At 38.9% G+C, this 14,996-nt stretch overlaps 1 protein-coding gene across 6 annotated transcripts in view; it reads left to right on the forward strand.

Moving 5' to 3' along the window:
• LOC126267222 (C-1-tetrahydrofolate synthase, cytoplasmic) overlaps window positions 1–14,996 on the forward strand; it is a 316,907-nt gene that overhangs the window by 291,248 nt on the left and 10,663 nt on the right. For all 6 annotated transcript variants that reach the window (XM_049972201.1, XM_049972202.1, XM_049972200.1 and 3 more), the window contains one exon: window positions 5,266–5,392. In XM_049972201.1, the coding sequence (XP_049828158.1) occupies window positions 5,266–5,392 (127 nt within the window). The remainder of the gene's footprint in view (window positions 1–5,265; window positions 5,393–14,996) is intronic.

Genomic DNA, 14,996 nt, shown 5'->3' on the forward strand with positions numbered 1-14,996 from the left:
ATACCACATCGTGTTCAAAATCATATGAAATTATTTTAGAAAAATAGATGAGATAATATTAACCTATACAAGATTTGAAAATATTTTTGGTATCGATTACTTCTGTTGAATAAAGACAATGTTAGAGGATGGTGTCCCTTCACTACTGTCTTTCCAGTTCATACCTCGTAGCGTTCCAGGTATCAGTTCTATTCAACAAATAAACAGAAAACAGCTGCGTTTATTGCTTCTGCACACAAAAAGCTTAGGCAGACCCTGAGCTAGCAGCATGGTTACAACTAATTCCACAGTAGTTCAGTTAGTATGCTCAGCACACCTGTTCTGCTCTGGAAAATACAGATTTGTGATGAAGAGTTGGACACCATTTAATTTCATCAAATCTTTTACTCCAGTATTCTCAAATTCCCTACTGCCATGGCACTGAAATGCTTTTGGTGATTGACCACAAAAATTCTTCACAATGATCAGCATTTTCACAATCTTCTCTTCAGTCTCGGACTTCTGCTTGAGAAAATATACCATGTGTAGTCTTAAAAAATCACAGGTAAAACACACAAAATATTCAGCTCCTCCCAGAGATGTACTCTCTATAGGTGCGCACAGATCAGTGTGAATCACTTCTTTAGGTTGGGTAGCACGCTGCTATCATGACTGGAAACTGGTCCAGTGCTGCTTTGCCGTAACAAAGGCCTCACAAAATTCTTCGCCAAAGCCTTCAAATTCAAGAATTATTGGACCTGATGTTTGCTTTGATGACCCAAGCGTTCATGCAAAATTTGCAGAGGTTCCTTTGATGCAAGATTTACCTCAGGATAACACAGATGAATTCATTTTTTCACTCAAATCAGTGTCTTCAATAAACTGGCCCTGTGTATTCCACATGCTTTAATAATGCCATAGATTTGAAACTCACACTTGCCTTTCAATGAATTAAAGTCTAATCCCTTGTCCACAGAATATGACACAGAAAAGAGATTTCTTGGTCCTTCTGTAGTATACAAAAGATTATTCATATGGTGTAACTTCCACTGTCCATGGACAAAAGCTTCAAAATAAATAGTCCCTTTTCCTAGTGTGTTTATAGTCAAATCGTTGCCCATACATATCTGCAGTAGGTTTGCAAACTTAGTAAGCAATTTGTACCACTCGATTTTCTTACTCGTGTGAGTCATTGCTCCACAATCAGCGATCCATGAGTCGTCGTGTGATTCCGCACTCACTACTTCACCAAGGAAAGTCTGGTCATGCAGTTCACTTTCATTTTTTTATGGACACTTTTTTGTTTTTCACTTGGACACATTCTTTTAATATGACCAAATCCACTACAATCAAAACTTTTAGGCTTCATTTTGTTTGTCGAATTTTTGAACTTATTTTACGAAGTAACATTCCTGACAGTGACTCTGTCTGCATTTCTTATTTCTTTAACATTTTCTTTGCTAGCAAACAGTTCAACTAATTCATCACATTTCTCCCTCTGATAAGCACAAAGATTTTCATCAGATGTTAGCGCCTTTTGATCTTCAGATCTTGCCCATCATGACTGTCACACACTTTGATAAATTCAGACAGTGTGTCAAGTAATCACACCATTAATCAGGTTTCATGCTGAGTTGCTGCATACAAAGAACCAAGTTTTTGAAAAGAGTGAGATCTGCCACCATGTCATCACTTGAAATCATATAAAAATTGAACAATTCTGACTGAATAGGACGTGCAGCTTGCTTTGTTTTCTGTTCAAACATGGCATATAGCTTGTCTCACATACCTCATACACTCACATGCAACCAGCAACAGTATGACTTTTGCTTCAACATTTCTAATAATAATCTGGCTTGCTGAACAATCAGCTTTGCCCCATATTTTTAGCAAAGCATTGAATTCATTTATTTGGGATTTTGTAGCATCTCCTGTAAAAGTTGTCAGTTCTTGCACATTGCTAATACACATCTTGTACGCATCGTCTGATGCACGTAGTATATCTCATAACGCAAACTTCCATATCATCCAATTTTCAGTGCAACACGGTTTCTCAACGCCATTGAAATCCATTGTAGCCAATAAAACAGTTCAGATTTGCAGCTGCAAAAATTATGCACAAACATACTGCGCAATTGTTTACATACAATACCAACTGTGCAATTCGCACAACACTTGCAAATGCATTAAAGATGTCATGATATGCACTAAAACAGTACCCTATTTCTTTCTTCAACTACATTCCTTTGTTTTGCATAAACTCAAAGAGAAAGGGACAACATAAAGCACATAAATGGTGTAGTTATCACAGCATGACACATACAGTTAGGACAATAACAAAAGACATTGCATACAGCGATATGCTATAGTAAAGAGGTTAATATAAACATTTCACTTCAAAACAGGGAATTAAGTTGTTCCAGCTGCAATTAGCATGTAATTAAGCTTATGTATCATTAACAGTAGGCCTGCCAACTCTTAAACTGGGAAAAAATCTTCAAAAACCCCAGACATTTCAGTCAAATTGGGCTATTTTTACAAACATATACAATCTGTTCAAGACCAGTTGGCCAATGGCCACAGTACTCTGTGGGACTGGGGACCTTTCATGGGATCGATTCCTCGTTTGTCTTTCAGTAATGACATCAACATGCACACACCTTGTACTGATCAGCAGCTATGGCCCACACTATGCATGAAAAGTAAGAAGGATTTTTGAAAGCACATTACAGAGATGTTTGTGTTCAAAGATAGTACTTATTTGTAGTAATGAATATGAACTTAATTTAAGTCAGTTGTAATACAACTCAGTGAGTAGGAGACAAGTGAGTAGGAGACAAACAACATTTGAAACATTCAACTATCTGGTGGGTGGGTTGGTGGCACAGTGCATGCAATCATTGATTGTCGGTGGCTTCTCATTGTTCTCAGTAAAGAAGTATGTAAAATACAGAGTATTCGAAAATGATCTTCACAACTCTGATCACACATTCTTCAGAAATGAGGATAGATAGAAAGGTTGGGTTTGCTGCATAATATTCGCTCACACCTAAAGTTTTAGTGCCGTTTAACTGAGATAAAATTGTGCACCAACTGTAGCAAATAGTATGTCTAAGCCAAGTTTTAGTTCCTCCCATGTCTGGCCTAGCATGTTGTCATTAATGTATGCAATTGCTGCTCTGATGTGAGCTCACAGTTCCTGCATTGGAGTCTGATACACAGCACCTTTCTAAAAATAAATAAATAAAAATAAAATAAAATAGAAATCTAATAGAGTTTCTGATGGACTTGGGTCTCATGTTAAGGCTCCATGGACCTTTTCACACACAACGCCATCTGTTAGGGGGAGGTAGCCATTTTCATTATTAACTAAGCTGGAAGAGTGGGATGGTGAGGAACTTAAAGTTTGTGTGAACATTTTGCCACAACACAAACTGCACCTTTCTACCTATCCCCATTTCTGAAATATAGTGATCAACATTGTAAAAATAATTTTGGAACACCCTCTAATTGTATAGGAGAGGATCTAAGCATGCTAGCTCCTTTCTTTGTTAATATAAATAGAATGGAACTACCTATGATCCAGTCCTCTTTTAGTGAAATTTAAGTAAGGTTTGTTAAAATTTATTTATTTTCAATCAGTTGTATTGTTCCAGGCATATAAAAGGTCCGGTTTACCCCTGACAGTAGTATACCCCCCCCCCCCCCCTCCCTCCAGACACACACAAAACATTATTAGACCTAATACTGCATTACTATTGTGTGATTTTGTGTTGGTAATCCTGTACTCAACTGGCTAGAAATCGTGTTCTTCCTGCCACCACACTTAACTATCTCTCATTATATCTAACTTCAGCCTCTCAATTTCCCTTTCTGTGATCTAAACTTTGATCAGAATAACAAAGTAACTGACAATTAGTTGTTTACTGGAGAGCTATCATAGCAACAACAACCAGAGTATGGGTTTGGTCAGACATTCTGTCCTACATACAGTTGTTATATCGTTCTGTTACCTCAGCTGTCAGTTACTAGCCAGCTGTTCACAACAGTGGGGGCTAACATAACTGTTGTGATTTGTTCTTCTATGCTTTGCTTCTCACTGTGAAACTCCTTAGGAAAGTGCTAAGACTATTATGATCCTGCGAAGTGAACTCTTTATGTATGAAGGTACTCGGTACAGAATTTGGACAGCTGCTGCTACCAGAGCCATATTATCGTTGTACAAAACAGTAAATCAATGATTCTTCCCCTTCCATGCTCAACTGTCTACCACTTTGTTATACCTACATAATTGAGGAATATAAAATTCAGTGATTCGATTCACAAAATGAAAAATTTGTTGTTTCTAACAATTACTTCCTGAGTTTTTCCTCACCTGGAAGATCTGAATGTGATACTGTTTATCCCAGAAAGATACCATGATCATTAAACCACAGAATACAACTTCATGTCCTCACGAAATTTAATAGCTGTAGTTTCCTGTTGTTTTCAGCCATCTGCAATATTAATGTAGCAGGTCCATGTTGGCAAATGTTAGAAGTGCAAATCAGTCATCCATACTGTCATCCCTATAACTTCTGAAAAGTTAAAAGGTTGCTGTTCCTTTTCAGGAATTGGATGTTAGCCTGGCTTCTCCATAGATACCCCTTCAATGTGGTTGCGCATATGGTATGGCTGTTGCTATTATTGAGGCATGCAAACCGATCCACAGTGGCATGGTCCATGGCTTTTGAGGGTCTCTTTTAGTGTGAAACTTTAATTACTGAGTTAATTTATCTCATCTGTATCCTATGCCTGCCTTCCATCTTCATTGTCGCGTGCCTAATCTGACTTTGTTTGCCAGTAATTCCATTGCACAATGTGTAAAGTATTTCCTAAGACTAAAGTTTTAGTGTGTTGTAGATAGTTTCTGATCCTGAAAATAGTGAAGTAACAATTATTATTGCAATCTTGTATTGCTACTCACCATAAAGAGGTTGTGTAGAATAAGAGACAGGCACATTCAATAGTAGACTCAGCTATGTGGTGAGTAGCAATCTATTCTAATATCCATATTGTTATTTCATCTTAGAATTTTCATTGTTTTACTGTAATCGTAAGTATTCATTGTAATCACAATTTCAGTAGCGGTGGTGGCATTGAATTGTTATATCAAGTTGTGTGTGTGTGTGTGTGTGTGTGTGTGTGTGTGTGTGTGTGTGTGTGTGTGTGTGTGTGTGCGCGTGTGCGTGTGCGTGTAAAATTATTAAATCTGAATATAAATAGTGAGTATTTTCCTCATTTCAGATTTCTCTACGAACTGGATATCCCACTGGAGGACAAAATTAATACAATTGCTAGGGAAATGTATGGTGCTGGATCAGTAGAGCTGACTCCTGAAGTAAAGGCAATTCTGGAAAAATATGCTAAACAGGTAACTAAAGCTTTTCTCTGTAGAAGTTAAATAGTTTAACTGCAGCTATGATTTACGGATATGTACACATACATTACTTAGGAGTATTGTTGCATATTGATGCTGTTGTCTGGTGGTTGTAGTTTCCTTTTACCTGATGATTTTGATTTGATTCTCAATAGCACCTTCCTCTTTCATGTCATAATAAACTGAATTAAAGCACAATATTAATCTTTTCTGGCAAGCATCTGTATATGCACAAAATGTATTAGATATTTATGACAATTATACCTATAGTAAATTAACACAAGGGCCTCAAATTAAATAGTCAATCAATTAATTCAGCATTTAAATTATTACACGGCCAATATGATCACAAAACAAGTATTAACATTCTGCTGTGTGCATTCTACTGCTAACTAAAACTTGTCATTACAATGACAAGCACAAAGTAATACTTGTTTTATGACTGATATCAGTTCTGTAATGATTTAATTTTCATTGTGCATTTATGGGTGCTCTATCACCAAACGTGTCAATAGAGTTTTTAATCAAGTTAATGCTTCCTGCACACATGAACACCTTTCTCTTATGGCCCCTCATATTGGTAGTTATTTAATGCTTTACTATTTTCTTAATCACCAACTTTTAATGGTTATTTAGGATTTTGATTCTTTCCTCACTTACAGTGTATAACTTGACTCCTTAAATTATACTAGGATGCTATAACAATTTAAGTATCTGAGTAATTTGTATCTTAGTAATAAAAAATAACATTAATGAGGGACCAGTCAAATGCATATGTTGTTTAGTAAGCCTGCCAAAACAAACATAAGCTACTGACAGTATACAACAACAAAGTTTTTGAAATAACACATGGAGTTGGTCGAAACATAAATTAATATCATGCCCATACATCACACGAATGCACACACCCACATCCGATGCCTGCTGCCTGAGAGACTGTTAGCATTACATTGAAGCCACTTAGTCTTATAATGTGTAATCAGTACCACTTGTCAGAGAGCTGCACTCACCAGGTATATCACACGCGTGGCGATTTATACAACTACAAAGAACCAGAGAGAGTTGAAAAACTTGAAATATATATATATTTTTTACAAGTGGTGTAGATTTGTTCTTTCTAGATGAAAATGTGAGTGGTGATTTTGATTGTTTTCCATAGGAAAGAACACCTCTTGACAGTGAAGTGGAGGCCAAAACAAGATTTTTATTCTCTTTCCAGAAAATGTAAGGTTACTAGCACAATAGTTTTATTGAAGACGGTGTGTAGAGTAGCAGTATAAGTCATAAAGCCACTCATTTTCATTAATGTAATGGCCAGACACCACATGTAATGGTGTCACATTTGTACTGATCACTACACTGGACCACTTGTGCCTGCAGAATGGCATATGTGGAAGACTGTGGAAATAGGATGCTGACTGAATAAAACATTCTTTATTATTCGTCATTTCTCATAGTATGTAGATGGCAGTGCCCATAAACTGACTGTGGTCTGTGGCAGTGAGTGGGTCTGCAGTAGCAGTAGAATGCGGAGATGGTGTAACTGGAACTGGGGGTGGCATGGCTTTTCTGATACAAGATAGGTGCCCACCTCTGTAGTATAGTGAGCTTATGGCAGTCCTGTACACTGTCAATGGCTCAAGGTGAGTGACAGGGACATTCCCAAGTTGATATGGGGACTCTCAAAAGCTGCTTGGGGTGTCAGACAATGGTGTCTGATGGGTGGCTTCACCAATGAGGATGGTTTGATAAGTTTGGTAAAAAGCAAGAAAAAAACTGTTTGTTTTGCAAACAACTCACATTAATTCTCAACAAAGTCTTCTTTAAGGGTTATACACTTCATCCAGTGTTACTCCAGCTTTTCCGTGCTGTCAGAGAAATAGGTTCTGTCAGACTCTGGAAAATACTTGTTGAGTGCAACTACGAATTCCTCATTTGATGACAATTTATTCTGAGCAAGCCAAAGTTTCAAATTAGGGAACAGTAAGAAGTCACTTTGGGCTAAGTCTGATGAATAGTGTGAATGAGGAACCAATTCAAAGCCCAGTTCACATACTTTTGCCATAATTATCACTGATGTGTGGCATGGTGCATTATCCTGGTGAAAGAGCCCTTTTTTGCATGCCAACCTTGGTCTTTTTTTCAGTCAACACACATTTCAAACAATCCAGCAAACAAGCATAATAAGGTTCGTTTATGCTTCTGTCTTTTTCAAGTAATTTATGAGGATTATTCCTTGAGAATCACAAAAGACAGTAGCTGTCACCTTATCAGCTGATAAAATGGTCTTTGCCTTCTTCAGTGTACTTTCACCAGCCTTTTTCTGTTATTGTGACTGATTTTTTTACTCTGGTGTGTAATGATGGGTCCAGGTTTCATCTGCAGTCTCAAATCGGTGCAGAAAGTCTTGTGGTTTACTATTAAACATCACCAGCCGTTATGTTTAAATGTTGTGCCCAGATGCGCTTTTGGTTTACTTTGACAGCCACAGATTCCATCTCACACACAGCTTCTGTATAGCCAGTTCCCCAAGCAACATATTATGCACCCACTCAATTGAGGCGCCTACAGTCTCAGAAATCTCGTGAATTTTAATTTGATGTTTTGTGTTACCATCTCATGGATTTTGTCAATGGTTTTCCTACTGTGACCTCAATTGGATGGTGGTTGGAGAATGTTTTATCTTCAGTGCTTGTCTGGCCATGTTTAACTTCTTTAATCCAAAAGTAAATGGTCTTCAATAATGTTGCAGAGTCCATGTGAACTTCTTCCACTTCTGTTTTGATTTGTGCATCAGTTTAATCCTTCAAATGAAAATGTTTAGTAACATTTGTCTTATTTTTTTGGTTGCAGTTGACACACTGACCAATTCAGATGGCTGTCAACAATGAACTGTATTCTGTACATTGTTGGGGTTAATGATATGATCCTTGGAATAATCAAGCTTACCAGCCACAAAGGTGCAATGGAAATGTGCTATTATTTCATGGATATATACCAGACTTATCAGACCACCTTTGTAGGCAGATGCAGTTCGAAGCCCGGAACCATCAGTGCTGCCTTTTATGATGCATAGACCAGTGGCTTCACCTAGCAGATGGTGTTGCTCGATGAAGCTGTAGCTATTCTGTTGCACCCCCAACTGATGACTGGCATGGAGACTACTCTGAGCAAATGCTCTGTGCCACAGGAATTGCTGCTACCATCTGAGCTGGAGGTATTTATATAAGGGGCTTTCAAAAAGAAACAAGCCAGAGGCAAAATTACAGAAACCAGTACCTGAATGTTAGTAGTATTGATCCTGGCTGTTGAGACACTTGTCCCACTGTGAACACAAGGCGGTGGACCGCTGTCTCATAAAATTCCCGGGGCTGCGATGTTAACCAGTTCCAAACATACAGCTGGCTGTCGTCATCCGAGGTGAATCATTTGCCCCTAAGCTTATGTTCTTCTTTGACCAAGATGGTCCCCATTCGATTCATTTCCTGCAGCATGGGACAACAGTGAAAGCTCAGCATTACTCGCAAACCTTGAACACCCTTCGCCAAGAAATCAAATAAAAATGATGAGGCAATCTCACCCGTGGGCTCATTCTGCTCCATGACAATGCAAAGCCTCATATGGCCAACACAGTCACGAAATTCAAATGGGAGGTTCTCGGTCACCTCCATACAGTCTAGACCTCACTTCCTGTGATTCCGCCATTTTTGGTCCCCTTAAGATGGCTCTGAGGGGCAAACGATTAACCTCGGATGATGACGTCCAGCTGTACATGTGGAACTGGTTAACATCACAGCCCCGGCAATTTTTGAGGCAGCCTTTCACCACCTTGTATCACAGTGGGACTGGTGTGTCAAGAGCCAGGGTCAACACTTCTAACATATGGGTACTGGTTTCTGTAATTATGCCTCCGTCTCGTTTCTTTTTGAAAGCCGCTTATACATGCTTGGCCAGAGTGTAGTGACAGGAACTCACACCTCTCTCATACCTACCTATGAAACATTGTTTTAGGCTAGAGCTTGTAGCAATTTAGTCTATACTGCTACAGTAGACAGCTGTATTCCAGAATGATATGCTAGTATTATAGCAGTACCCAACTGCAAACTTATACAGATGGTTGGGTGATGTGGTCTGCCTTAGACCAATGCCTCAACATTGACTACAGTAAGAACAAAACTGGCTTTGACAGAGCAGATCATTCTGTAGCTACTACTCATTTGCCCAAAAGACTTTCAAGTAGTGGGAAAAGCTATTTTTCCTCTCATTTATTATATTAACAGTCACTAGTTTCATCTTATACAAAGAATAGTAGGTGGAATGTATCTTCAGTAAACTATGTGAAGAGAGTAGGGAAGAAACTGCCTGAAAAGGGAGGAAATATTTTTAAAAATCAACCTACTTTGTCCACATAAATTGAAAAGACATTTGCATATTATTTTCTTGGAAAAGGTCTAGCTTCTGCAACCAAGTTCAATACAACTCTACTGCAGAGTTTAATCAGACAGAAGGAAAAAGGTGACTGGTAAACACATCAGGAAGGAAAGCAAATGGTGGTGCAAGGAGTGCAGCGTCAGTCTTTGCACCCCATAGTGCTTCAACTATTTCCATACCAAAATTAATTATGCTTCAGTTGTCTATTTGTAAACATTCTTGTGCTGCTTTTGTAAAGATAGGCAGAGTAATTCCATGAGAGGCAGATGGGTGGGGGAAATATAAACCTTTCTTTCTTCACTATTATTGTGTATTTTTTGTGCTAATTCCTTTTACATAAGCAACCCAGCATTACTACAGTTCACAACCAAGTATTAAGCAGGAAGACGGCAATGCAACAAGTGTGCATTGTGGGTGTGTGAGGGGTAAATAGGCAATGATTATATGCAAATAATAACATCAGAATCAAAAGTTGTTCTTTTAGTTGCACATGTGATGGAAGTGCAACTTCATTTTGTAGAAATCTAAGTTGATGTGAGCTACAATGAAAGTTGTGGCATGAGTGTGCCAGTATTAACTCCCTATAGGCTGTTAGTAGTACCAGTGTCAGTATCTCAGTCACAGATTGATGATTCAGGATACGGAGTTCATGATAGTAAAGCCAAAACAAAAATGCTGAATTACTTTAATGTTCACAGTATTGCAAAGATGAGTTGTAGAAATATTAGTATCAGTGCCATTGAGAATAACTGAACGAAGCTTGACAGCATGGTGGAGTGCCTATCAGATTCTGTAAATAATTTGTGGCTCTTTTAACTTTAACATACTGTACCCACTGCAATGATTGGAAGAAAGCCTAGGTGAGAGACAACTACAAAAAGTGTAGTAGGAATGATCTACAAAACTGTCATCAAATATCTTCAATGTTTGTCTGTTGTAGGATCGTGGAATATATTCTGTGCTCAAATGTAATAAGATATCTGGAGCAAAGTGACTTCCTCCATCCCAGTCAGCATTTATTCTAAAAATGTTGGTCATGTGAAAACCAACTTGCACTTTTCACTCATGACATCCTGTAAGCCATGGATCCAGGTAGTCAGAGCAGTACAATACTTCTGGATTTCCAAAAAGCATTTAATTCAGTAAGGCATAGATTCATATTATGGAAATTATGATCATCATGTGGGATATCAAGCAAAATGTGTGCCTGGCTTGAGGATTTCATGGTAGGGAGGACGCAGCATGTTATCTTGGATACAGTGTTGACAACAGCTGTAGAAGTAACTTCAACGGTGCTCCAGGGAAGTGTGTTGGTGCACTTGCTGATCATATTGTGTATTAATGACCTTAATACTATATTTATTATTATTTATTTACATTTTATGGCCTTCATTGGACCACCCTAGCCAACTGTATACAAAGAATTTTTCAGTTTCCCGTCAGCCCTTGGATTTCATACTTCTTTCTTCATTGGAAATCATCATTCCTATTGTCTGTTTGTTGATTTTCATTTGCAGTCTGGTTTGTTTGTCTGTGAGTTTCCTGATTTTTTTTTTCAGTTTTGTTTTTTAGGACTTTCACTGTAATCTGTAGCTCATCCACATCTTCCTTGATTTCTGTAATCCACTTAATGTTGCATCTGTGAGAAGTCTGAGGTTACTATTACTATAATATTAATCCACATGCAATGTGGATTAATGCTATATTAATAGTAAGCTCAGACTTTTCACAGATGATGGAGTTATCTCTAAAGCTAAATGTACAGTTGTGGACAAAACGAGCGAGACCCCTCCCCTTTTCGTTATGCTGATCTGCACAGCTTTGAAGTGTGCTACACAGCATAACAGGCAAGGCGATGAAGTGCCACCAACATACTATGCACAGGCGTGAAATTGAAAAACCATCCGAACTTTGTCAGACTGATTTCAATCATGTGTAAGACTGTATTAATGCTGATTAGTGTGTTAAACACAACATGGAAATATAAAATATAAATAAAAGAAGAAACGCTAATTAGTATGAACTGTACTAAGAAAAATGAATTCCAGTTTATCGAGGTAACATAACTGTTTTAGTAAGACAAAGTACCCCACATCATTACGAATTAGCAAAATATTACGCGCATTCGGGCATGAAATGGTCTCTGTCATTGTTCAGACCAGTCACATTACCGTTGCTAAACTACCATGAAAGTGTGCAAATTTAGCAAAGCGTGAAGATTCATAACGAAATTCTGTTAATGGTGGAAAGGTTTTTAGCGGGTGCAGTGGCTGAGTGGTTCTAGGCGCTTCAGTCACGAACAGCACGGCTGCTTCAGTCACAGGGTGGAATCCTACCTCGGGCACGGATGTGTGTGAGGCCCTTAGCTTAGGTAGGTTTAAGTAGTTCTAGGTCTAGGGGACTGATGACCTAAGCAGTTTGGTCGCATAGTTCTTAGAGCAATTTTTTGCCCTTTCGCGTAAATTTACATATCGGTCGTATCTTTAGATTGCGTTGACATAAAAGCTCACTTTTTTACACCACCAAGGGACCGTAAACTGCAGGAAGTGCGACACATTTCCGCTTATTATATCTGCCCATACTGGAGGTAAACGGATTTCAAGGGTTGAGTAGACAGATAGATGACCAAGAAAGTGAGACTAGTAGGGTTCCATTTTTACCTATTTAGGTGACGAAATCCTAAAACGGTAATAGCTCCGACAGTTACTGAAGATGAGGGCCACATGAATAATTCACCCTTCTCTTTATTCGACATGTTATAGTTGCAGTCGATACATCAGCATATTAATCGTAGCTATGCTCTCGATCCAAATCACCTTTATAGGAATGCAAATAAAATCCATTTGCCTATACACGTGGTAATTCAGATCCCAGTATTAATGCCACCGTGTTTTAGAAGTGAGAGTATTCCCATTGTTAGCTAGCTTAAGAAACACTTCGGCTAATGAACATTTTCTGGCTGTGGTGAGTCTAATGGAGAATTCGAAGCATTATAAAATATGTTTGGCAGCTATGTCGCCATTTATTTCCTGGGGTGGTGCAGAATTATCATACTAAAGTTACTCGCTAACAACAGTATTTTGTTATTTCGATAAACGTCCCGAATGATTGTCACATAAGCGGTGACATAAAGGTAGAAATTTTTTTTTTTTTAATGTCCAGAAAGCTCTATGCAACAGAAACTGCAGATTATTTTGTCATTTTCATCGCGGAACTGCCGGGTTATTCGTGTCTGGGGTAATAATAGAGGGCTGTTTGCCTGGGTTGTCTGTTAGTGTAGCGAAAGGTATTTGCTACTGCAAGGGAGGTCTAGTTTGTTTTTGGTTCTAATCTCGATGGAAGCAGATAGACTATCAGTAAAACCATTTTAAGAAATTCTCGCGCTCCCAATGCGCTTTATTGCTACCTTTATTCTGAACCAGCATCTTGTGGATGTCAATATGAAGATCTTGTAGGATTTCATACTTGTTACTGCCTACTTTTTCCGCTTTTGTCGATAACTAAATTGACTTAAGTGTGGCAACGAATGATGTTTGACAGAATTTCGTTATGTATCTTCACGCTTTGCTAAATTTGCACAATTTCATGGTAATTCAGCAACGGTAATCCAGTGTGACTAGTCTGAACAATGACACAGACCGTTTCGTGGCCGAATGCGCTTAATATTTTGCTAATTCGTAATGATTTTTATTAGTACAGTTCATACTAATTAGCGTTTATTCTTTCATTTATATTTTATATTTACGTGTTGTGTTTAACACACTAATCAGCGTTAATATAGTCTTACACGGGATTGAAAACAGTCTGAGAAAGTTCGGATGGTTTTTCAATTTCACGCCCGTGCATAGTATGTTGGTAGCATTTTGTCGCCTTGCCTGTTATGCTGTGTAGCACACTTCAAAGCTGTGTGGATCAGCATAACGAAAAGGCGAGGGGTCTCGCTCGTTTTGTCCATGACTGTACATATGAGAGTATTCCACTCTCAAAGAACTTTTGTGAGTAATATGCAACATGTAAACAGTGGCCAAAGTCAGCTCATCCGTAGGGTCCGAGAATGAGTCAAGGTCTCAGGGCTGGGATACACATGAGAGTTTTTTGCTCTCCAACAGTTTGGTATTCTCAAATAGTACTCACAGAATTGTTTAGACTAGGAGTAAATTTTCGCGGATAGTTACTGTCTGATAGTTCCCTGCAGATACTTTCTATGTGTCTGAGGGTCTTGTGAGTGCAGATGTTGGAAGTGTTTACACATAGCGGGGTGGAAGTGACTGTGAAAGCTGGTAGATCACTCTCTGTGAGATTTCCCTGTCATAGTTCTGTATGTGAAGGAAGAGGTTGTAATGGAAGTGTGTCGGGCTGCAGCTGCGCTTTTGATACTTTTAATGCCAAAGAAAAAGTGTAAACGATCATGTGATTGATGGATAAGCAAGTGGCTTAGGTGGTGGGAAGGAACAAATACTCTGTAACTGGATCCAAAATTGCAATCTAGATACTGTTATGCATGAATCCATGAAAAGCATGACCACAACACACCAGAACACCACCGCCTCCGAATTTTACTGTAGGCATTATACACGCTGGCAGATAACGTTCACCGGGCATTCGCCATACCCACACCCTGCCATCAGATGGCCACATTGTGTACCATGACTCATCACTCCACACAATGTTTTTCCACTGTTCAATCATTCGAAGTTTATGCTCCTTACACCAAGTGAGGCGTCATTTGGCATTTAGCGGCATGATGTGTGGCTTACGAGCAGCTGCTTAACCTACCTCCTACCTGTCATAGTACTTGCAGTAGATTCTGATGCAGTTTGGAATCCCTGTGTGATCGTCTGGATAGATATCTGCCTATTACACATTATGACTCTCTTCAATGTCGGCGGTCTCTGTCAGTCAACAGACGAGGTCGGCCTGTATGCTTTTGTGCTGCACATATCCCTTCACGTTCCCTCTTCTGTCGAATCAGAAACAATGGAACTAGGGATGTTTAGGAGTGTGGAAATCCCGCATACAGACGTATGACCAAATTACACCCAATCACCTGACCACATTTGATGTCTGTGAGCTCCGTGGAGTGCCCAATTCTGCTCTCTCACAATGTCTAATGACTACTGAGTTTGCTGATATGGAGTACCTGGCAGTAGGTGGCAGCACAGTGCAC

Source organism: Schistocerca gregaria, chromosome 4 (assembly GCF_023897955.1).
Source record: "Schistocerca gregaria isolate iqSchGreg1 chromosome 4, iqSchGreg1.2, whole genome shotgun sequence".
Taxonomy (NCBI): domain Eukaryota; kingdom Metazoa; phylum Arthropoda; class Insecta; order Orthoptera; family Acrididae; genus Schistocerca; species Schistocerca gregaria.